General features: G+C 32.8%; 1 protein-coding gene across 5 annotated transcripts in view; it reads left to right on the forward strand.

Annotated features, from left to right (window-relative positions):
• Positions 1–17,507, forward strand: part of LOC136033716 (glucose transporter type 1-like) — a gene marked incomplete at its 5' end in the record, with an annotated part of 56,276 nt that extends 38,769 nt beyond the window's left edge. For 2 of the 5 annotated variants that reach the window (XM_065714598.1, XM_065714599.1), the window contains 2 exon segments: positions 8,120–8,238; positions 17,348–17,507. In XM_065714598.1, coding sequence (XP_065570670.1) covers positions 8,120–8,231 — 112 coding nt within the window. 5 annotated transcript variants of the gene reach the window in all.
• Positions 17,508–26,043: the final 8,536 nt, after the last annotated feature.

Genomic DNA, 26,043 nt, shown 5'->3' on the forward strand with positions numbered 1-26,043 from the left:
TTCTAGTATATTTCAAATCAAGTTAATTCAAGCTTTGAAAATTAAAGCAAAGAAATAGTAATTTATTACTCTATGTATATACGTATCGGTTTTGGACAGCCTCCGCCACCGAGAATTTTCGTTTATATTGTCTGTTGTAAGACAACTTTTAATGTTGATTAATTGCGTTCTTGTATCAAATTTCTAAACATGTCAACAGTGCATGCTCTTTGTACTCATCCTTGGCCCTTTTTAAGTTTAAATGCATATTTTACAAATTTAGAATCTGAAATTTGTATGTCTGGAAAACCATATGCCACTGTTTTTTTTTTTTTTTTTTTTTTTTTTTTTTTTTTTTTTTTTTTTTTTTTTTTTTTTAATCAGGTCACTCATGGAAAATCTTTGCATGTTCCCTGGAAATAAGTAAGTTTTGAACAATTTTGGTTTGAAAGTATGAGATTGCATATAAATGATTTTAAATAATGTGTATTACAGCAAGATGAATAAGAAAGAAGGCGCATAAAAGTTTCACTGATTTGACCAATTGACACAGTCAGAGAAACTACCAAAGATAGTAAATTCAACTAAAAGCCCATTTTTTTTCCTTTTCTCTGTTTTTTCATAGAGAATCCGTTTTGACGTTGCGCGGCCCTTCTACGGGTTAAACAATCAAATGAGAAAAGAGATAATTATTTACATGTACCACTCGTTTTGTATATGAACATACAAATTAAGATGGCTATTGTACATATGACGTTAGGAAATAAGTACACATACACACACATGATGGATTTTCTCGAAAACGGCTCCGTATTTTTTCGGGAAAATTGGCATCATGGAATTTTATGGCCTAAAATTCCACAAGGAGCATTGGACTGACAAAAAAAAATTGTATGATTGACGTCATACTTATGAGTATATTTCAAGAGCATAATTTTATATCACCCCCCCCCCCCAGGAGGGAACATATCGTTTTTATATCTATGACGCATGCAACATTACAAAAGGAACATAGCTAAGTAAAAAATACCGGGTACAACTAGTCTATTTACAAAAGGCGTTTTAAGCAGTTTCATAAAGCCTAGAAGATAAATGAACAACCTAGATCATCAAACGTGACAAAACCAATCTGAGCAGCTAAGGTAAAGAATATTGAAAAAATTCCTAAAGTAATGATAATCGAAAATCAAGAAACAAAAGTGATCAACAAGGAAACATAAGGTTCGAAGTAAGCGGTAGCAAGAATTAAACAAGTCAAAAACAAAAGTGAAGAACAAATTAATGTGCTGTTGCACTACATGCGACAACAAGGAGTAGAACGAATTAGTGATGAAAGTGAAGAACAAAGAAATATGCGAATAAAAGATATGCCACAGCGAGAACAAAGGAATATGTGGTTAGAGCATAAGCAGCAGCGAGAATTACAAGCGATCGCGGGAAATTGAGTATTAGAATATGTAAAAAATGGAGTGGAAAACATAGAATTGTGCTGTTAGTAGACAAGCGACAGCAAAAATCTAAACGAGTCAAAAATGTTCGATTCGAAGAAAAATGCCGTCACAATCTTCGGCGCCAACAAAATGTGGCGCAAAACCCTGTACAAGTCTATTACATGCCGAATGCCTGGGCCCGGCTTCGAAATCAGATATATAGTTTTTTTTCTTAACTGGCATATTGACATTTCTCGCCACCAAAACGATCTAAAAAGGTCATAAATTTAATGAAGAATTTGTATTCCTCCAAGGGTGGTTGTGATTGATTCCGTGACATCAAGAAAAGGTGTCATCGTGACATCAAATTGTCTGCGGTTACAAGATAAGTGACTTTTAACAAGATAAGTGACAATGAGAATCAATAATTAATATATTAATTTTAATATATTGTAATAATAAATATATTGTAATATATTAATACAAGCCTGCCTGGTAGCCATGCCCTGGCCTGACCTCGAAATCGGCTACAGAGTTGTTTTTTTCTTAAAACTGACACATCGATATTTCTGGCCATAAAAACGATCTAAATAGGTCACAACTTTAAGGAAGAACTCGTACGTTTCCCAGGGTTATTGGATCGAACCTGTGGTGATGTCATCACATCAAGAAGAGGCTCACATTGCCTGTGGTTAGAAGACAAGCGACAATGAGTTATTCGACATGGGACAAATTATATGAATTACTTCACGCTTTAAATGGAACTATTTTAGTTGCGTTCTAGCCACTGCTAATGCTTTCTCAACGAGTAGAAACATGTTTATCCGCAGAACAGAGAAGTGAAATGTTAAAAAGAAAAAAAAAAAAGGAAAAAATAAAGACAAAATGAAACTTAAGAAACAAAAAAAGATCAAAAATATGAAAAAAAATAGAGCTTGGTACAAGACTCTAGAACTCGTTAAAGCAAACTGAACTTGTGTCTTTTTCACAAAGAAAATGGACAAAAGAAATTGAAAAGAGTAAAAGCAAATACCAGACAGAGAAAGGAAAAAATAAACGACAGAAAGTAATTTCAGAAACAAAACGGATAAAAAGTCTGGAACTTATAAACACAAAGAAGAGACCATCTATAAGAAAAGAACTACAGAATGATACGAGAATCTAGAATTGGTGACTGATTCACCAAGAAAATGGACAAAAGAAACTGAAAAGGATGACAAAAAGGAATTTAAGCAACAAAAAAGGGAAAAAAAATCTGAAAAAGTAAAAATAGTAGAAAGAAGTGCAAAATATACAAACAAAAAGAAATTCTCAAGAAGATTCATCTGATTAAATCAACGATACGAAAAGTCTAACAGAACAATTGAAAGATCTTAAAGAGAGAAAGAAATTCCCACAACCTGCTAAATCAGGTTAATAGCATATTTTGATTTAGTTCAGTATTTCTCTTGGCATTCCCTGAAGTTCCACCTTAATTGCAGACCCAGGATAAAATATGCCCCCCTTTCGTAAAAACAAATCTACACTTAAGCAATGGGCAACTGATACAACTTGCAGCCCTTGTCCTAAGGGCTTAAAAATAAAAAATAATTGAAATTCATAGATGTAATTTTTTTGAGATTTTTTTTTCTCTTGTAATTTTGATTTGCTTACTTTTATGTATCATCCTTTGCTCATCTATTCTATAGACTAGAGAAGAATGGGTAATCTGTCAATGTATCCTTATTGATTCACTCTGCCAAAGATTAATCTTTTCTATCGTCCATATGCCATATGTTACCAAACCAGAACTTTTCAAATTTTAAATTATTCTTTTTATTATAGAACATGAGTGATTTGTTGATTTATCGGCGACAGCAGGCATATACACGGTAGTCTGTTTTGGGGCCTTAAAATGTTTTTGATGAAAATAAAATTCGCGAATATACAAAACATTTTCAGGGACTAAGCAGTAAATATTGAAAATTGTAAATAATATGGTGAAAAATCTCGTGACTTTTAGAGAAGGGGTGTGCGGTCCTGGACCCCCACCCCTTCGCTTACGTACTTTCCGTATTGCTATACCGAATATGGGTAATAAAACAAGAATAAATTACTTAAGGAGGCCGAAGCAAAAGAAATAGTATTAATATAAACCTACAAGTTAATCAATTAGTTCATTATAAAAGTATGCAGAAAAACACGAACATTAATGATAGTTATGTAGATTTTTCTCCTTTTTTTCTGTAAACTGCATAATCCGACTTCTTAGGATTTATATAGATTATTTTGCAGTTGGTTTTGACATTAGATTTTTCTTGTGTTGATGAAATATTTGCTTTTCAGCCCCGTTTTTCTTCAACGTTAATTATTGTAATCCTTGTCTGTATCATCGGTCATAGGTATGTCAATAAGAGTGGATATGTCTTAAATATACCTAAGAGTTAGGGTCTTGGGAGCTTTTCCATAACTTTTGGTCCAAATTACAAAAAACAAAGGTTCAAGACTAGAGATTTAGCAGTTTGTTTGCAGGGTCTTCAAAGTAGAAAATCCACAATCTCACTTTTTTTTTCTTTCTTTTTTAAATCAACAGTAAAAGGAATTCTTCTCACACTGATTCCAAATATTCACGCTGCACTAAATCTCAAGAAGAACACTTGTCTTCTAAATCCTCAGAAAACTTTGTTTGTTTTTCTTTTGCGAAACTAGAAGGTATTTGAGCCATCCAAACTCTAAGCGTAGTAGGCTAGAGCACGCTTTTTTCTTGATTTCATATGTTTTTCGCTTTCAATGTATTCATTTTGTATGTCTCAAAAAGTCTTTCTCTTTATAAAATAATATTGGTAAAAAATCCTTACAGACACCTCTTTGAGATGTCTCATAAATGCCTTCTCTAAAAAATAATAATAATAAAAAGAATGTTGTCATGGTTTTTTTTTATTATTACTATTATTACTGTTATTGTTGTTTGAGGTAAGATCTAATGTACGCTTAGATTAAATTGCATTGCACCACCGAACTCAGTAACTAAAATTAATTGTTTTCTTTTTTTTTTTTTTTTAGCTTGTGTTGTTCTCGTTTCTTTTCCGTCACGCCCGGAATAATAACGTCTTTTATTTTGCTGGTATTGCTCGTTATGTTTACCATTTTCTTATCTTTTTTAAGCTTTCTTAATGTTTTTCTTTATCTTATTGTTTCTATTCTTATAATTTCAGAAAATTTTGTAGTTTCTGGAAAGAAGAAATCAATAGCATGCCTCGATTTTTTGGTGTGATAACTTTTGGGTTGGGTTTTACAAAAATGAAATCCTTTACGAATAAGGTACATGATTCAGTTGCTAGGGTTCAGTTTTGCCTAAGAAAAAGAAGAAAAAATGATAATGGAGACTCTGAAGTTTTCAGTAAATATTTGGGTACAGACATTTACTCCATGTACATTGTGACGCTAATAGCCTTAGTTTTACTCTCAATTTCTTACTGTTCGACGTTTTACGGTACGACGTCTACATATAGACGTCATACCGTACATAATGACCTCACAAAAAAATAATGATAGTAATGAAGACCCTGAAGTTTTCAGTACATTCTGACGTTAGCAGCCTTAGTTTTACTCTCAACTTCTTACTATTCGACGTTTTATGTTATGACGTCCACATTACTTAATTTGTTGAACTTTTATGTTTTTTGTTATTAAACTTTATTGGATTTTTAATTTATTATTGCAGAAAGATTTTTGGTGATAAGCCCAGTGGATCAGACACAGAAGAATCTCCTATGTGAACTCGTGCCTATATACAGTTTTGGCTTTTCCCTTTTGTACTGCCTTTATGTTGTAATATGAAAGCTTTGTTAGTTATTTTTAGGAGTTTGAGAGTTTTAAGCCCGTTTCGTTGGGACTCAAATATTTGCAATAGGACTGAAAAACTTACAAATATTTTTACTTTAAAATTTTAAAATTTCACACTGTCTACGAAATGGCATGAGAAACTTATATCTGCACACAAAGCCGCATAATGCATAATATTTAACATTTGCAAAAAAAAAAGATTTTTCATTTTGCTTGTTTTTCTTCTTTTTTGCTTTTCTTGCGTTCCACAATTTTATTTTACTTCTTGTGTTTTTTATGTTTTATGAGCTTTTTCGGTTTATTATTACAGAAAATTTTTCGGCGATAATCCCAGCGAATCAGACTCAGAAAAATCTCCTCTGTAAATTCGTGCCTGTGTTCTTACTTTGTATGTTTTGTTTTTGTACTGACTTTATGTATAATATGAAACCTTTGTTTGTTTATCTTTAGAAGCTTAAAAATTTTTAGTTAGAAATAGCAAATCCTTGGAACTGAGATACAGTTCCCAGAAATGATCCCTCGGAGAAATCTGAGGATAAGAAATGGCCAAATCAGTAATAGTTTGTCGCTGAATCTCATCCACTTTCAAATTACATTTTAAGCTCAATTAATGTATTTTAATTATAATTTTAGTCAGAAGAAACGTTTTTGAGTTATTTCCATTTGAACTTAGTTAGAATGGTTTGCTTGCAGTGTTTTTTTGCTGTTTTAGAGTATTTGCCTGTGGTTGAAAGGTCTAAAGTTTTCGAAAAACCTTAGTTAGTGCTTTATAGTTATTAAAATTCGAATTATAGTCATAATATCTTTCTTTCCTTAATAATTTTCTGACTAGTTCCAACTATTGATGACATGTTAATTGATTTGTTTAAATTATTGTTCATGAATTTTTTGAATACCGGGTGTATGGGTATTTGAGGATTGCTATAGCATACAATCAAACTGCTATTTGTGTGCATGGATAGAACAGACTTTTCTTCAGGGGCGTCTTTTGGGGGTCAAAGTCCCCCCCCTACCTCAATAATTTGGAGAAATACCCCCCCCCCCTCAATAAAAAAACTGGAGGTATGCCCCTGCTTGTCTACTACCAGCCTTAACATTAAACAGCAAGAAATTGCAATGAGGTAAAAACTAACTCCCTCGAATGGGTTTTGTGGTATACGGTGACTTTTTTTAATCTAGGTTTGAGTGGCTGTTATTTTTATTAACTCGCATACATTGCTGTGGAAAAGAGGTTGTTATAGAGGCACCTAGAATCCTATTTATATCTTTGTTTAAGTTAAAAATAGAGGTGTTGACATAGCGCAGGAAACTGAGTACTATCACCCTTTCATTTATCTGGTACAGTGCGCTGGATGCTTACCCCATCTATTTACTTTTCCGAACTGAAATCTGATAACATGTTAAATATTCTTCGCTGAAAAACTAAGCATCTTGAGAAACTAACGGCAGCGATGATCCGGAAGACAGTATGTTGCAAAACCAAGATTATGGCTATTCTGTGCCTAAACATTGTATCTCTGTTTTTAAAGTTTTCAGGAAAATCGGAAAAATAGCGATTTTTTCAATTTTGGAACAGAGATGAAGATGAAATAGATAAGATGAAGATACAGAACTTTTGAAGTCTCTTTCCTGTTGGACGTATATTAGTATTATGGAATTTTAGTACTAGGTTGCAGCTGCTGAGAGCCGGTGAAGTCTGTTTTTACCCTCCGCAAAAAGTGGAGCAGGAAGAACAAGTCTGACCCTGTCATTGGACTCGTCGTGTCAAGAACAAGATGGGGAGGCTAGGCTCACCCTTAACTTTCAACAAACTTTGGTTGAGATAATAAGTTTTGAAAAAGGAGAGTTGATTTGAGAGAAAATAAAAAAAAAAAACTAAAAAGTGCATTTGAGCTGAATTTGCTTCAAAAACTACCACTACGTTGTACATACAAGGTTTAAGATCTTTAAGATAAGGTGAATATTATTTTCATATTTTAAACTGCAATTTTCGTTTATTTTCAGTATTCAAAAAGTCGGGTATAACGCGTTTGAGAAAAACTGGAATTCCTTAATATCTTGAAAACTAGATAATCTACATGAAAACGGATTAGATCATTCAGTCAATGGTGTAAGTTCAAGGTAGTGGGCTCTTAATCTAATTTCAACGGAATGTCGAATCATGCCTGCAGAATGTCAAGACATACTGGGGAACGGATTAAAGCGGGGTTTAAATTTTCGCTTGAAAAAAGTTGCTTACTATTCGGTTTTAAATCAAATAGCAATGCAACATTTTACTTCGAAATATTCCTATTCTGGATTAACCATTCTTCATGGAAAGACCAAGTGACGTTTTTTTTAGCCATAGCCCCCTCTTCCAGCGTACGAGTCAGGGGAGAAGAACTTTAACTGTCAATAAAAAATAACGAGAAAAACAAAGTGAAAACCATCGGACTGAAAACAGAGCATGAAATTTATTGAAAACTGTAAATAAAAAAATTGTAGTAACTTCTCTTTACGGCTAAGTCCATTTACTTATGAGTCACCTTTTGCTCTTGGAAAGCCAAAGGACAAATGAATCAAACTTATTCAGAATTGTGATTTCCTAGATTTACAAAGGGATAAGTGCTTGAAGCCTCGAATTGTGCACATGCAAAGCTAAATTAGGTTTTTTGTTTCAAAAAGTTGTCCCGATTAATTGTGACCCACAGGCAAATACATAACTATAAAAAATTTACAATATAACTATAAAATATTTATAACTTTTGCAGCTAAAACAGGTTGTTTTATTCCGTATTCATAGCTATTTCCTTCTGTGTAATTCGCTTTTGAGCTATTGGCATAGAGAAAACCCTTGTTTTCTTTCTGTTCATGCAATACGTTAAGTGATTTCAGTCTTACTTTAGGATGGCCCAGATGCAGCACTTAAGTACTTTGGCCCCTCCTTCTGCCCAAGAGAATACTGCATTGTTGGCAGAGGAAAAGTTTCCTAAGGACGGACCTCGTAAGACTCTATAAAACCCAGGCATGCCTCTTCTTACTTGAAATTGTTGCTTAAAAACCTGTTTTGATTTTGCTGCCCAATTTTTATTTTTAATTGTCATGTTTTTTTGTTTTTTTTTTTTTGATAAGCAGAATCACAAAGGTAGTGACGCAATCCCTAACTTGAAGAGTATTAAGTCCTTTCAAAGAGTTTGAATATTTGACTAAGAAAAGGAAGACCTTTCTCTGTGAGAATATGTTCAAAAATATGTGAAAATTCTATTGGTTGGTAACATACCTTAACAACCGCTTTTCGCTACAACCCTCGGCATAGTGCTTTTGTTTTTTATTTTGTAACGAGTGCTATCTTATCAAGCCGCCATGGTACGGTAACTAATGGCTAACCTTTGTCAATAGGAACCAACACTAAAGACAAAGTTTGATAATGATATAAAGGTTAAAATAACACGGTCAAAAGCTACATATAATACCCACATACTGTTGGCTTGTTAGTATAATATTCGAGCAAAATAATTTATTTACAGAACATTATTGTCTGCAACACAAAATGAATTTAATTGAGAAAAATAGATACATGAATCAGGAGAGACAACGGGTTATTTTCCATTATCTGCTTGTGTTGTATCACTCGACAACTAAGGGTATACCCTTTTACGGGTAGACACCACAGGGCAGAAAACAGGACGTTTCTTTCGGCATTTACAATAATTTTGGGGGTTGGTGGGAACGTAATGTGGGAAAAGATTCAAGAAACCCGATTATCAAAAAGAGTCAAGTCCAGACCTTCTGCACAAAGCATCTCTGTACAAACATGTAAAACTCACAAGTTACTAAAATTAACTATCACGATTTATTATCACAAGAACATCTGCATAACTCCAGAAAACGAAGAGCAATGGGAAAGAAAATTTAGATGAAAACTACTGTGCCAAGTTCAAAATTTCCTTAATTCTACACTGAAAATTGCAACCCCTCAAAAATGTATAGTGTTATCCCCAAGATGAACGGTCATGGATGCTCGTTTATTACTTCTTTTACGAGGGATGGTTATACTGATGTTAGTAGAATATTAGACTGGGGATCATTCGAAGGAAATTTGAATCTCTGCTACTATTGCCCTTTTATGTTACAAACGAGATTGTTACAGAAAGGTGCCAACTTCTGCTATTTCTCGCAGCAAAGCAACAATGTCGGACCAAAGAGAGCAAAAATCTTATGGAGCAACTACTCTGTGACGGCTAGTCACTTTAGAGCTCTTGTTTAGCCATCTGCTAAATCCCCCCTGCAAACCCATCTGCTAAACCTTGCAGAGCCATCTGCTAAACCCCCAGCTTCAGAGGAAATATTGCCGCAAGGTAGCTTGTTCATCCCTGAACATATAGATATATGCATTTTATCCAAAATGAATGCCAATAATTGCAGAACATTTATGCGGTGTTACTAAAATTTGTTTATAGATTAAAACAAAACTGCAGAACAACCACTAAGGAGGAAACTATTGGATCATTTTGGGGGTGAAAGGGTGCTCGAAACCTCAAAAAGCGCTTTTTAGACTCGAATTCCCAAAATCACCGAGAAAACATCTTCAGATCAACATGCAAAGGGACTTATCTCCCAAAATTCCCTTTACTCGGAGGAGAATATTTAGATAGACATCCAAGACAGATGTAAAGGGAGTGACTGCTTCTCTCTTTTTGAAGAAATAATTTAAGCGCGAAATAAAAATTGCATTTCTAATAGCTCCAACCCCACCTAACCTGCACAAAGAGGTAGAAGGGATGACGACATCTCCTGGACATATTACATGTCCCAAAAGCAATCGCCTTTCATAAATTTCAAAATGGTGGTAAGAAGGATGGGACCCCTTCCAACCCTCTGCCCATTTTTTAGGAGTACACTTCTTTCAGGTTTGATCACTATTTTCGAAGAATAATGATGTAAAAGTTAAACTTCGACACAAAATAAAGGTTTCTAAGAGGCAATTTCTCACCTCGTGCTTAGAGTTGTCTTGGTTAAATTTTTATCAAACAAGTTTTTTTTTATCTTTTGACTAAAGCAAGTAGTGACGTTGAAACTTAAAACGGACAAGAATTAAAATCGCGTATGAGGGGGGCTGACATCTATCTAAACTTCCCGTTCTTTACGCTAAATTCTCAGCATGAGGCTTTCGGTCATGACCTCAATAAGTATAATTTGGACTTGAGCGTAATGGATTACTATCTCCCCAATGTATAGAGATATACAGATATACTTATCTTTCAATTGAAAAAACTGGTGTTTTTTTACATCCATGGAAAAGGAAACTGATAAAAAAAAAATTAACACACAAAACGTGATAAAATAGTTAATATATAAGCTCATGATTAGATTTCGTGTAGGAAAACTAAAAGTGAGTAAACTCATTTGACCTCGGATTATTTATGGTGTACTCTAAAAGTAAAAATACAAGCATAGGTGGATACTATCCCTTATGAGGGAAGAAGGATTTTTCCATGGGCGGGCGGGGGAAAAGGGTGTCAAAACGTACAAATTATCTTAAGCAATTGTTTTTCATTTTGGGAGGTAGAAATCCGTTAAGGCTGCCAAGCTTGCTCTTCTTGATATACTTTTTTCACCCTTTCCTTCGTATTGTTTTATTTGCTGTACTGTGTGTATTTATTTTGTGTTTTTATATATTTCTGGTGCTTAATAAATTTATAAATTGGTGACCACCTGCTTTTATTTTCTCTTGTTTCACTGTGCTAAGCTAGAAAGTCGAACTGTTATGAGGAAAATAATATCATTGCTTTTTAATAAGAAAACAAAGATTAACCTTGTTTGTATTCTTGAGCAAAGTCTGCATTGGTGCAATAGTAGGTGTGATAAGCAGTTGGGGTAAGGGTGCTACAAAATATAAAAATGTGGCCTAGCCGAAATGTGTCTTTGGCTTTTCATGTCTGACTTCAGTCGATCTATTTTTAAATAGATCACAAAAGTGCAGCAGTGAAAAGATCATATTTCTCGCCTAAAATTAAATCCTCAAAACTTTTTCAATATTTTGGTTGCACTTTATTTTTACTTTTATGTTAGTTTTCGAGGTAAAGCATGTTTAAAAAAAAACGTTTTGTTTTATGTTTTTATTTTCAAGGCCGTATTCGGGGGGGGGGGGCTAGGAGGTTTGAGCCCTCCCTCCGAAATGTTTTTTTGACTCGTAAAAATGTAACAAAAATGAATATAAACAAATTTATGATGTGTTTTTTGTACTCCCCCCTCCCCGAAAAAATCCGTTTGTAATAGTATTTTTCTGGATTACGAAAATAAAATCAGTGTTATCGACGCTTGAATAGTGTCGGAAAACCTCATTTGGTAGGATGGTTCCTACCAAAACACATCTGAGTTCAGCTAATCGTTCCACTTACTAATACTGAATGGCTGTCATAGCAATCGAACGATTTTCATTAATAAATTGAACTAAATTTGCCCCAAGAGACTCGCCTTTTATAACTTATATTAATCTTTTGTAAGCAAACGGTTTCTTACACTTCGGGGGATGCATATTTTCAGATAGAGGGAAATTTACAATAGCACAAAACTAGACTCGGTATATTAGATGTCACAAATATTACAGAATATTTTCAGTTAAAAGAAAAATAAAAAAACAACAACACACAAACAGACACGGTATATAAGATGTCACAAGACATTTTTAGGTAGGAGGAAATTTGGAAAAACACGAAAGTAGACATAGTATTTAAAACGTCATGATTGTCAGAAAATTTTCAGGTTGCTGAAAACTTGAAAAAAAAACCCACAAAAATAGCAACGGTAAGTAAAATTTCACAAGATATTTTCAGGTTATAGAAAATTTGCAAAAAAAAACATAAAAATAGACACGGTAAATGAAAAGTCACATGATATTTTCAGGTAGAGGGAAACTTGGGAAAACACAAAGTAGACATGGTATGTAAAACATCATAAATGTCAAGAAATTTTCAAGTTGAGGAATATTTGGAAAACCCAAAAATAGACACGGTATGTAAAATATGAAAAATCATATTGCTAGCCTGAGTGGAGTCGTTACTGTTCCTCAAACAGCCTACCCACTTGTCAGTGGATAGAGAACATTTTAAATGTATGTCTTATCTTTTTTTTCATCCAGAACGGACTACCTTGATGAATCCTTTTATTTCATTTCCTTCATTCATCTTTTTACCGAATTTGGAAATTGGTAGGCCAAATTGCCGCATTTGCCGACCGAGAACGAAATTCTGGCAGGTCGAGATTTCTGCCTTGTCGCTATTTTTTTATTTTTTCGTTTATCTTATTATCATATGAATATTATTCTTTACATATTTTGAAATAGTGAGTCAGTAAAATCGCAGGAAGTAAAAACTCTTTTTTACTGAGTAACCAAAGAAATTAGGGGAGCCCCCCTCCTATATGTAGCCTCTCCGGGTACTGATGATGTCGCTAAGCTACTACCTACTTTCAATTCTATGGATGAAAACCGTTCGTGGTTTCAGTTCAAACTAGGTAACAAGTGTTTACCTTTCAGCTAGAAAGTTGGTAGTGGAAGGGGCTTTAGAGAGACCAAAAGTCTAATTTGGTCTTCGGATCTTACAGATTGAAAATACATAATTTCGAATTCAGACAAGGTGAACATTTTCTACCTTTCCTTTAAAAGTTTGCAATTGGGTTAAGTGGGTTTGAGTGGTTTGAGGGGACTGAGATCTACTCGGGTCCTCCAATCATACGAATTGAAAGTCTTTGTAAGATTATGTCTTAAATAAGGCGGATTATACCCACTTTCCACAATAAAATTGATTTCTACTAAATAAGTTTAGCCCCATCGCACCACGGAAAGTGGGTGAAATTTTGGTTCAATAATAAGATGAAAAAGACAAAAGAATTGTATTCTACCTTTTGCGTTATTATTGCTGTTCGTCTACGAGAAATCCTCATTACCTTTATTCCCTAGACAGTTCAAGAAATATTTGACAATAACACGACATACGAAATTTAAAATTTTCGGTAACAAAACAAACTAGGTATGTAATCCGGATAGAAAAGAGGTTTTACCCATTTTTAGAATTGAAACGAAATATATTAGGCAATGTTCTAGCGCTACCTGTATTGAAGAGCCATAAGGTTTAAATGTATTATATTTTTATTTCCCTCAGAGTTACTTCAAATGGAAGGGGTGGTCGTATTGAATTCGACGGGGGCTCCTTTAGGTTTGAAATCGAAAGCTCTAGTGCTCTTTCTAACAATCAAAAGTTATCGGAGGGTTACCAGCCCCCTCCAATGACAACCGTTCAAAATTTGAGTTAGCAATTTTATTCGAAATAGATCAAGGATCAAATAACCGTAACTCCTGGATTGATATAATCCCCAAAGCCCTCCGGGGCAAGCGCTGTAAGTGATTCAAGTTGCCCTTGTTAACATATAAAAAAGATTTTATTGTGAAAAGCGGGCATGTTTGATCATGGGTCTCCAAAAAGGCTTAAGGTATTAAGGTGAAACTGTAAGAAAATGTTAGCAAGCATTTCGAACAAAATAAAAGCGTACCATATGAATGCTGGTTGTCAAAAGAGCTTACCACTAAAGTTCAAGGAGTGGCTGTTGGTATAAAGTAGAAACTATCAGGGTTTTTTGAAGGGGATGTTGAGGCGCTATTGGAGGGCAACCAACCCCCCTGTCTTTTTAGACACCCTTTCCCCCCTCTATACCGATCGAAATTTTGAAATTCATTTGTTCAAATAGTCAAAACAACTAATAACTATGCCTCGAGGGATGCTATGCCTCCCACAATCCCCGGGGAAGGACTGTAAATCATGCAATTTGCCCATTGTCTACATACGGCATTTATCATTAGGAAGAAAAGAATGTTTGGTTCTGGGTATGTCTTAAAAGGCTAAGGGTATTTAGGTGAAACTTTCTGGGTATGCTGAAAAGTGGCTGGAGGGCAACCAGGCCCCTTTCCTGCTCTTTTCAGCTGCCTTCCCCCCAAAGACGTCCGATTGAAATTTGAAATATCCATCTTCATCAAAATAGTCTTTGAGTCTTATAAATATGCCTCCGGGGATGAGAGAACTCCTCTCCAACCCCTGCCCTGGGGCAAAGGATTTAAGCTATGATAGTTGCCCGCTGTTAATATACGGTGTATGTTGTTTGGGAAAGGGGGCATGTTTTATCCTGGGTGTCCGAAAAGACTTATGTTAACTTCTTGGAAATTTTAAGCGTGATGTCGAACAAAATCAAAATACACTCTATGCAGGATGGTTGTCAAAAGGACATATCAGCACTATCTAAGGAACAGCTGAGGCTATTAAGTTGAAACTTTCAGGACATGTTGAGGGCATGCTTATACAGAGATAAATGTCCCACAAGTAGCGCTGACGTTTCGTCAAATGCAACTAATTTCAGTAATAACCTTTTTTGGAGCTTGATAAAAAAAAATATATAGAAACGTGAAAATGAAGAGAAGTCAGCATGGTATTATAAATAGAAACAATTCTACATTTACTGGTTAGTATGTGAACCCAAAACGTATAGCAGAGGACGTTATTAGCACTTATTAAGCGTTTCAATTACAAATAAAAGAATTTGGAAAATATTTTGAATTTCGATCAAATATTAGAAGCGAAAATTAGTCTTTTTTCTTGATCAATGATTCCTTTTTTTCATTCAGAAAATTATATTTACTCTATATCTACCTTCTTATTTTCAATGATTTTATTTCGTTGCAGTTTTAAATGTAGAAGGTGTATTCATATCCACTTTCGAAAGTTTCAAAACAAGAAAATCTAATCTTGAACTGATTGATTTTTGGGATTAAAAGAACTTTCAATGCCAGGAAAAAGATTTGACCTGAGCAAACGTTCCGAAACAGGAAGTATAGAACATTTTTCCAATTCCGCCATTAACTAGACTCACCTATTTTCTTGATGATAAGATTCTCGGGTCTACGGTAGGGAATCAGATTTTTCAAAGGCAGTATATTTGCATAAATGTTACTATGGAAATATTGCCAGATGTAATGGGCCCCTGTTTTTCGCGTTTTTTGTTTTAAAAACAAGCATAGATTAATGATAAAAAAAATTGTCTGAAAGTGGAGAGCAAAGATGAAACAAAGAGACCAACAGTTTTAAAGTCACTTAACTAGTTTATAGTTTTTCTCCAAATTGCTGGGGGGTAGGGCAACTCCCCCTCCCAAACAACGCCTATAACTAAAACCACTTAGAACTGTGGCTACTTTCAAGAAGTGTTGAAGGGGATATTGAATAAATCAAAATACACTATACGCATACTGGTTTTCAAAAAGGCATATCAGCAACGTCACAAGGACGGCTGAGGGTATTAGGCTGAACTCGGATGGACGTTTGAAAGGGATCAGAGAACAGCTACCCCTTCCCAAACAGCCCTTTTTGGAGGTCTCCTCCCCAATATGCTCAAAATTTTGAAAAAAAAAGGTTTTGTTCAAAATTGTTAAGGGTCTAATAACTGCGCCTCCGAGAATGCTATGCCCTCTACAGCCCTCGAGGTAAGAGTTATAAATTGGACAAATTGCCCATTGTTTACTTATCGGATTTATCACTAGGAAAGGAGTAACACTTGACCTTGGTTGTGTCAGAAAAAGTTAAAGATTCTGAGGCAAAATTTTGAGCAAATGCTGTGAGGGATGGTGAACCAAATAAAGACACTTTGTACATCCAGACTATCAAAAGGAGGAATCAACAGTATCTTAGGAACAGCTATAAGTATTAACTTGAAACTTTCAAGGCTACTACTACTAATTCTACTGCGGCTACAACAACGACTGTGACTACTTTTACTTGCGACTATTTTCAGGATATATTGAGGGGATGTTGAACAAAATAAAAGCACACTATGTGTATGCTGGTGGCCGAAACTGCGTATCACTTGAATGATGAAAGTATTAAGTTGAAACTTTCAGGGCATGTTGAAAAGTTCTTTGGGGGCAAAGACTCTCCACCCCCCTGTTCGTTTTAGGTGCCTCCCTCCATGAAAACTGATCAAAATTAAGAAATAGACACTTTGTTCAAAATTGTCAAAAGATCTAATAACTACATATCTGGGGATGTTATGCACCCAAAGTCCCCGGGGAAATGGTTGTAAATTATGCAGTCTTCCCATTGTTTACAGACAGGATTTATGGAAAGAGGGGCCAGTTTTATCCTGATTGCGTCAGAAAAAGCTAAGGATATTAAGGTAAAACTTCAGCGAATATTAAGAGGGAGAAAACTAAATCAAAGGCACCATTTATCAAGGTTATCAAAAAGGTGTAATTATAGTTTCTTAGGATCAGCTAATCATATTAAATTAAACTTCCAGAAACACTATTGCTACTACTTCTGCGACTGCAGCTACGACTACCTATGACTGCGACTATTTGTAACTGAAACTATGACTACTTGGTACTATTTGCAAGTGTGACTTCTTTATCAGTATCTGATATCTTCATGTTTGATATAATCATTTATTTTAATTTATGTTCGTTTTGGGTTTCATTTATTCTTTAATAATTATTTCTGGTTGTTTTGAGTTTGAATTAGTTCAGGAATTGTTTCTGGTGGTCTTAAGTTTAATTCTGGCTCATTACTTTGCTTTTAAAAGCCTCTTGTGTGGAAGGTTTTCCTTTAGTTAATTTTAAAAAAAGGGAAATATTTAGCATTTAAAATTAATATAGGTAGAAATAAAATTGATATATAATATGTTGGGTTTTAGGTTATAAAGGCACTTCTATTAATGTTAGAAAAACACCTACTTGAGAAGAAATAAGGAGACAGAAAAGAGGGAAACAAAAGAAACTAAGGCTAAGTATAGTTAGAAAACAAATTGACGAAAAAATGAATGGATGAGAACATGTACCGAGAAAAAGAAATGAAAAAGCGGGTGGCAAAATCGTGAAATAGAAATACGTTAACATTTTGTTTCTTAATCATTTAATGTATTTAACTGTTCTTGTTAGCTGTTCAGTTTTTTATTTATTATATTTTCATTTTATTCTTTTTTTTCTGCTCTCTATGTGTTAGGCTATATGCGATTTTATGTCGATGACTATTCTTTTGTGAAGTTTTACCATATTGTTTTACCAAATTGTTTTATCTGTTTTTTTCTTCTTTGATTAGAAAAGCACACGTGGGTCAGTCTTGTGTCGAAGCCTCAGTGTGAAGCTTGGAAAGACGAGAGGAAAAATGAAGCTGTAAGAAGAAATTAGAAGAGGGAAAGCACAAAGAAGACAAAATGTGAAACTTAGCTCTTTATATATAATACAGAGATGCCAGATAATTTCTATTGCTTCAATCCAAGTTATTTTAAGACCTATTAGAATCAGAGATAGACAAAAGAGTAGAGGCTGGATTATAGAAAACTTTCCGGTGGTTTCGTCGGTAATTTAAAGTCATGTGTTTACAAGCAATTTTTCAGAATGGAATAAGTAGCGAATACGAGCAAATATCTGGTCTCTACTCTTTTTGTCGATCTCTGCTAGTTAAACATTACTGCAAAATCCGAAATCTTCAAAGTACGAATAAATTACTCCAAATTGTTCTTCAGAAGTAAAAGGAATTAAAATGAGGACACTAGGCGTATTCCCCCTGGTTAATTACCCTCGGCGGAAATATACCGTACTATTATAAATACCATAATACAACTACTCATGTTGGTTATTTGCACAGTTTTTATAGGATAAAAATGGGGTTTCTTCTACGTCATTTGGAGCTGAGTTGTAAAAATTTAACTCATTAAAGTTTTGTGTCTGAAGTTGGTGAAGCTTCTCTGACCTTCTCAAAACACAGTTTTTTTTTTAATACCTCAAACCGTTTATATTGATGTTTGGATTCCCCGCCAATTTAGCATTTGAACCAGCGCCGTCTGGTTATTTATTTTAAACAAGATGTTGATTTTCGAAAATATTTGTTACCTTCCCAAATCTTTACAGATGAATTATTGAAGATCCGTTGCTCTATTGGGTCAAATTAAGTGAACCCTTTATAGCCACGGTTACTATCAAAAGCATTCTGTCATTGGCTGTCCCTAGTATTTCCATTTGATATAAAAGATGTTTATTGTATATTAGTAAGAGCTGAATTATAACAATTTAAACAATTATACTTTCGCGCCGTGGTCGTTGAAGCTCGTCTGGCCTTTTTAGAACATGCTTTATTTTTGGCCATTAATACATCTGTTATTGATGGCTTCTATAGCCGTTTGAGCTGCTTCTTCTTCTGGTTAAATTACAAAACCCTTGAGGATACTTTTCATTTCCATCGAGATGAGCAAATAGCTACGAAGACTACACTGCTTTCCCATATCAAACAAACACAACTTAGAAACAATAGGGAAATTTTCTCCACACAGTGTAATTCAGTTCAGTTGATATTTCGAACCTATGTTCAAGGGCCGTCTTCAGCACAACACACACATATATATATATATATATATATATATATATATATATATATATATATATATATATATATATATATATATATATATATATATATATATATATATATATATATATATATATATATATATATATATATATATATATATATATATATATATATATATATATATATATATCATCTATATGTATAAAAATAAGTTGTCTGTGTGTGGATCTGTGTGTGGATCAGGTGACGTCACCTGAAAAAACTGGATCAGGTGACAAAACTGAAAACTGAAAAAAACTAAAAAAAGGCAAAAACTACAAAAAAACTAAAAACTAATAAAAAAAATAAAAAAGCTAAAAAACTAAAAAAACTAAAAAAAGGCAAAAACTACAAAAAAAACTAAAAACTAATAAAAAAGCTAAAAAACTAAAAAAACTAAAAAAAGGCAAAAACTACAAAAAAAACTAAAAACTAATAAAAAAAATAAAAAAGCTAAAAAACTAAAAAAACTAAAAAAACTAAAAAAAGGTAAAAAACTAAAAGAACTAAAAACTAAAAAAACTAAAAAAAAGGAAAAAACTGAAAAATAAGCTAAAATAAAGGTAAAAACCAATAAAAAACTAGAAAAAAAACTGAAAAAACTAAAAAACTACAAAAAAAACTAAAAACTAATAAAAAAAGTAAAAAAGCTAAAAAACTAAAAAAACTAAAAAAACTAAAAAAAGGTAAAAAACTAAAAAAAATAAAAAAAAAAAATAAAAAAAGGAAAAAACTGAAAAATAAGCTAAAATAAAGGTAAAAACCAATAAAAAACTAAAAAGAAAAAAAGGAAAAAACTAAAAAAAATTTTCATCTAAAAAACTAAAAAAAACTAAAAAAGGTAAAAACTAAAAGAACTAAAAAAGAAAAAAATAAATGACGACACTCAAAGAGAAAGCGACCAGGACAAAAGGAATGTTCGATTAGCAATCAACAAAGCACCGGGACACAGGGAGTATAAATGACGACCAGGACATAAGTAAAAAAAAAACTAACAAAACTAAAAAGAAGGTAAAAACTACAAAAAAACTAAAAAGAAAAAAAACTAAAAAAAGGCAAAAACTACAAAAAAAACTAAAAACTAATAAAAAAGCTAAAAAACTAAAAAAACTAAAAAAAGGTAAAAACTACAAAAAAAACTAAAAACTAATAAAAAAAATAAAAAAGCTAAAAAACTAAAAAAACTAAAAAAACTAAAAAAAGGTAAAAAACTAAAAAAACTAAAAACTAAAAAAAACTAAAAAAAAGGAAAAAACTGAAAAATAAGCTAAAATAAAGGTAAAAACCAATAAAAACTAAAAAAAAAAACTGAAAAAACTAAAAAAAGGCAAAAACTACAAAAAAAACTAAAAACTAATAAAAAAAGTAAAAAAACTAAAAAAACTAAAAAAACTAAAAAAAGGTAAAAAAATAAAAAAAATAAAAAATAAAGAAAAACTAAAAAAAAGGAAAAAACTGAAAAATAAGCTAAAATAAAGGTAAAAACCAATAAAAAACTAAAAAGAAAAAAAGGAAAAAACTAAAAAAAATTTTCATCTAAAAAACTAAAAAAAACTAAAAAAGGTAAAAACTAAAAGAACTAAAAAAGAAAAAAATAAATGACGACACTCAAAGAGAAAGCGACCAGGACAAAAGGAATGTTCGATTAGCAATCAACAAAGCACCGGGACACAGGGAGTATAAATGACGACCAGGACATAAGTAAAAAAAAAAACTAACAAAACTAAAAAGAAGGTAAAAACTACAAAAAAAAAGAAAAAAAAAACTAATAAAAAAACTAAAAAATCTAAAAATCTAAACAAACTAAAAAAGAAAAAAAAGGAAAAAAATAAAGGAGAAAAACAAAACTAAAAAACGAATGTATATACAGACCGGGACACCGGGATACAAATGACGACCGGGACACAGGGAATATAAATGACGACCGGGACACAGGGACACAACTACAACGGGGACACCGGGGGAAACAGGGGGATATAAATGACGACCGGGACACCGGGACAGGGAATGGTCGATTAGCAATCACCATCAACAAAGCTCAAGGGCAATCATTAGAATCATGAGGTATAGATCTGAATACAGATTGTTTTCCCATGGACCATTATATGTTGCATGTTCAAGAGTCGGTAAACCTGACAATCTATTTATATGCAAAGACAATGGGACAGCAAAGAATGTTGTATATTCGCAAGTTTTACGTAGTTAAAACCATATATATATATATATATATATATATATATATATATATATATATATATATATATATATATATATATATATATATATCTATATATATAAAAATAAGTTGTCTGTCTGTCTGTGGATGGATGGATGGATGTGTCAGGTGACGTCACCTGAAAAAACTGGATTAGGTGACGTCAAAACTGAAAAAACTAAAAAAAGGCAAAAACTACAAAAAAAACTAAAAACTAATAAAAAAAATAAAAAAGCTAAAAAACTAAAAAAACTATAAAGGTAAAAACCAATAAAAAACTAAAAAAAAAACTGAAAAAACTAAAAAAAGGCAAAAACTACAAAAAAAAACTAAAAACTAATAAAAAAAGTAAAAAAGCTAAAAAACTAAAAAAACTAAAAAAACTAAAAAAAGGTAAAAAACTAAAAAAAATAAAAAATAAAAAAAAACTAAAAAAAAGGAAAAAACTGAAAAATAAGCTAAAATAAAGGTAAAAACCAATAAAAAACTAAAAAAAAAGGAAAAAACTAATAAATGACGACACTCAAAGAGAAAGCGACCAGGACAAAAGGAATGTTCGATTAGCAATCAACAAAGCACCGGGACACAGGGAGTATAAATGACGACCAGGACATAAGTAAAAAAAAAAAACTATCTATATATATAAAAATAAGTTGTCTGTGGATCTGTGGATCGTGGATCAGGTGACGTCACCTGAAAAAACTGGATCAGGTGACGTCAAAACTGAAAAAACTAAAAAAAGGCAAAAACTACAAAAAAAACTAAAAACTAATAAAAAAAATAAAAAAGCTAAAAAACTAAAAAAACTAAAAAAAGGCAAAAACTACAAAAAAAACTAAAAACTAATAAAAAAGCTAAAAAACTAAAAAAACTAAAAAAAAGGCAAAAACTACAAAAAAACTAAAAACTAATAAAAAAAATAAAAAAGCTAAAAAACTAAAAAAACTAAAAAAACTAAAAAAAGGTAAAAAACTAAAAAAACTAAAAACTAAAAAAAAACTAAAAAAGGTAAAAACTAAAAGAACTAAAAAAGAAAAAAATAAATGACGACACTCAAAGAGAAAGCGACCAGGACAAAAGGAATGTTCGATTAGCAATCAACAAAGCACCGGGACACAGGGAGTATAAATGACGACCAGGACACAAGTAAAAAAAAAAATTAACAAAACTAAAAAGAAGGTAAAAACTACAAAAAAACTAAAAAGAAAAAAAAACTAAAAACTAATAAAAAAACTAAAAAATCTAAAAATCTAAATAAACTAAAAAAGAAAAAAAAAGGAAAAAAATAAAGGAGAAAAACAAAACTAAAAAACGAATGTATATACAGACCGGTACACCGGGATACAAATGACGACCGGGACACAGGGAATATAAATAACGACCGGGACACAGGGACACAACTACAACGGGGACACCGGGGGAAACAGGGGGATATAAATGACGACCGGGACAAAAAAACTAAAAAGAAATAAAAACTAAAAACTAATAAAAAAAACTAAAAAATCTAAAAATCTAAATAAGCTAAAAAAGAAAAAAAAAGGAAAAAAATAAAGGAGAAAAACAAAACTAAAAAACGAATGTATATACAGACCGGGACACCGGGATACAAATGATGACCGGGACCCGGGACACAGGGAATATAAATGACGACCGGGACACAGGGACACAACTACAACGGGGACACCGGGGGAAACAGGGGGATGTAAATGACGACCGGGACACCGGGACAGGGAATGGTCGATTAGCAATCACCATCAACAAAGCTCAAGGGCAATCATTAGAATCATGAGGTATAGATCTGAATACAGATTGTTTTCCCATGGACCATTATATGTTGCATGTTCAAGAGTCGGTAAACCTGACAATCTATTTATATGCAAAGACAATGGGACAGCAAAGAATGTTGTATATTCGCAAGTTTTACGTAGTTAAAACCATATATATATATATATATATCTATATTCACAGGTGGGACATAGGGACACAACTACAATGGCGCGTAACTATTATGGCGCGTAACGACTTACGCGCGCGGGGGGGCTTGGGGGGGGCGCGAAGCGCCCCCACCAACTAGGTGTTGGGGTGGCGCGAAGCGCCACCCCAACAGCTAGTATATATCTATATTCACAGGTGGGACATAGGGACACAACTACAATGGCACGTAACGACTTACGCGCGCGGGGGGGCTTGGGGGGGGGGGCGCGAAGCGCCCCCACCAACTTGGTGTTGGGGTGGCGCGAAGCGCCACCCCAACAGCTAGTATATATATATATATATATATATATATATATATCTATATATATAAAAATAAGTTGTCTGTGGATCTGTGGATCAGGTGTGACGTCGTGTTTGTCCGCATATGACGTCTGAATTATTTCACACTAATACAAAAGAAGAAAAAAACTAAAAAAGGTAAAAACTACAAAAAAAAACTAAAAAGAAAAAAAAACTAAAAAAGCTAAAAAACTAAAAAAAACTAAAAAAAGGTAAAAATCTAATAACTAAAAAAAAACTGAAAAAAATAAAAAAAGGCAAAAACTACAAAAAAATAAAAACTAATAAAAAAACTAAAAAAGCTAAAAAACTAAAAAAATAAAAAAAACTAAAAAAAGGTAAAAAACTAAAAAAAACTAAAAACTAAAAAAGAAAAAAACTAAAAAAAAGGAAAAAACTGAAAAATAAAAGAGAAAAAGAAAACTAAAAAAATATGAATAAATATATATAAAAATAAGTTGTTTGTGGGTTATGTCTGTCTGTCTGTCTGTCGAGTGACGTCGTGTTTGTCCGCATATGACGTCTGAATTATTTCACACTAATACAAAAGAAGAAAAAAAACTAAAAAAGGTAAAAACTACAAAAAAAACAAAAAAGAAAAAAAAACTAAAAAAGCTAAAAAACTAAAAAAAACTAAAAAAAGGTAAAAAACTAAAAACTAAAAAAACTGAAAAAACTAAAAAAAGGCAAAAACTAAAAAAAAAAAACTAAAAACTAATAAAAAAACTAAAAAAGCTAAAAAACTAAAAAAACTAAAAAAGGTAAAAAACAAAAAAAACTAAAAACTAAAAAAGAAAAAACTAAAAAAAAGGAAAAAACTGAAAAATAAGAGAAAAAGAAAACTAAAAAAATATTAATAAATATAAAAAATATAAATATAAATATAATATAAATTAGCAATCAATAAAGCACCGAGACACAAATGACGACCGGGACACAGGGAGTATAAATGACGACCAGGACATAAGTAAAAAAAAAACTAAAAAAACTAAAAAAATGGTAAAAACTACAAAAAAACTAAAAACTAATAAAAAAACTAAAAAATCTAAAAATCTAAATAAACTAAAAAAGAAAAAAAAAGAAAAAAGGAAAAAAGTAAAGGAGAAAAACAAAACTAAAAAACGAATGTATATACAGACCGGGACACCGGGATACAAATGACGACCGGGACACGGGGAATATAAATGACGACCGGGACACAGGTACACAACTACAATGGGGACGCCGGGGGGCACAGGGGGATATAAATGACGACCGGGACACCGGGACACAAGGAATATAAATGACGCCCGGGACACTCAAAGAGAAATCACAGACTGGAACACCGGGACACAAATGACGACCGGGACACAGGGAATATAAATGACGACCGGGACACAGGGACATAACTACAAAGGGGACGCCGGGGTGCACAGGGGGATATATAAATGACGATGGCGACTCAGGGAATGGTCGATTAGCAATCACCATCAACAAAGCTCAAGGGCAATCATTAGAATCATGAGGTATAGATCTGAATACGGATTGTTTTCCCATGGACCATTATATGTTGCATGTTCAAGAGTCGGTAAACCTGAAAATCTATTTATATGCACAGACAATGGGACAGCAAAGAATGTTGTATATTCGCAAGTTTTACGTAGTTAAAAACATATATATATATATATATATATATATATATATATATATATATATATATATATATATATATATATATATATATATATATATATATATATATATATCTATATTCACAGGTGGGACATAGGGACACAACCACAATGGCGCGTAACTAATATGGCGCGTAACGACTTACGCGCGCGGGGGGGGCTTGGGGGGGCGCGAAGCGCCCCCACCAACTAGGTGTTGGGGCGGCGCGAAGCGCCACCCCAACAGCTAGTATATATATATATATATATATATATATATATATATATATATATATATATATATATATATATATATATATATATATTTGGTGTTTTGCTGAAGACGGCCCTTGGACACAAGGCCGAAATATTGACCGAATTGAATTTGAGTGTGTTGAAAGAAAAAAAAATCCATATTGTTTCTAAGTTGTATTTTTTTGATCCAGATGAGCCCGCTTCAAATATTCTACACCACTGACTCGACACTATTAACCCTGGGTAAAAAAAAGAAAATACATCGATTCTGCCTTTTCAAGAATATCATTATCCTTGTTGTTTTAGGAGTGTGTCTGTGTGTAAAAGTGTAGAGTTTTTAAAATCTACACTGGGTTTTGGACGACTTTTCTCGACAAATGCTGTTTCTTGGGGTGAGAGCTCATGTTTTAGAAACCCACGGATACAAAATGGCAGACAACGGATTATTGCTAATGAGGTCAAACATGGTTACGCAATGTCAATAAACATAAAGGAACTAGGAAGTAGAGAGATCGGTCTTCCGAATAGTCACCCCAATGGCGTCAAGTTTCTTCTTTCTTTCTTTTCTTTTACGGTGTTGTTATCAAATTTACTTTTTTTTAGAGTTTAGGTTTCTTTCGACAAGGGTTGTTCTTGTATAATTTCCAGAAAAAAGTTGAGACAATGACAGTTTCAGTGGTGCACTTTTTGAATTGGAAATCATTTTTGAGGGTTTTAGTTTTTTTTTAAACTCTTGGAACAATTTTTAACGTATTTATAAAAAAAGCGTTCAATTCAATCTGAACAAGATTTATCATTTTCAAAACAGTTTTACATGGGAAATATTTGCCCATTACTGGTTTGCTTAAAACCCCGTTTTTTAAATATCGTGCTAAATTAAAATTTTGATTCAAGTAAATTCAATCTGATTAAAAACTATTATTTTCAAAATAGTAATACATGGGAAATATTTGTGCATAGTTAATTTGCTTAAACGCTGTTTATCAAATACCAAA

The sequence above is a fragment of the Artemia franciscana genome, chromosome 12, assembly GCF_032884065.1.
Source record: "Artemia franciscana chromosome 12, ASM3288406v1, whole genome shotgun sequence".
NCBI classification, from domain to species: Eukaryota; Metazoa; Arthropoda; class Branchiopoda; order Anostraca; family Artemiidae; genus Artemia; species Artemia franciscana.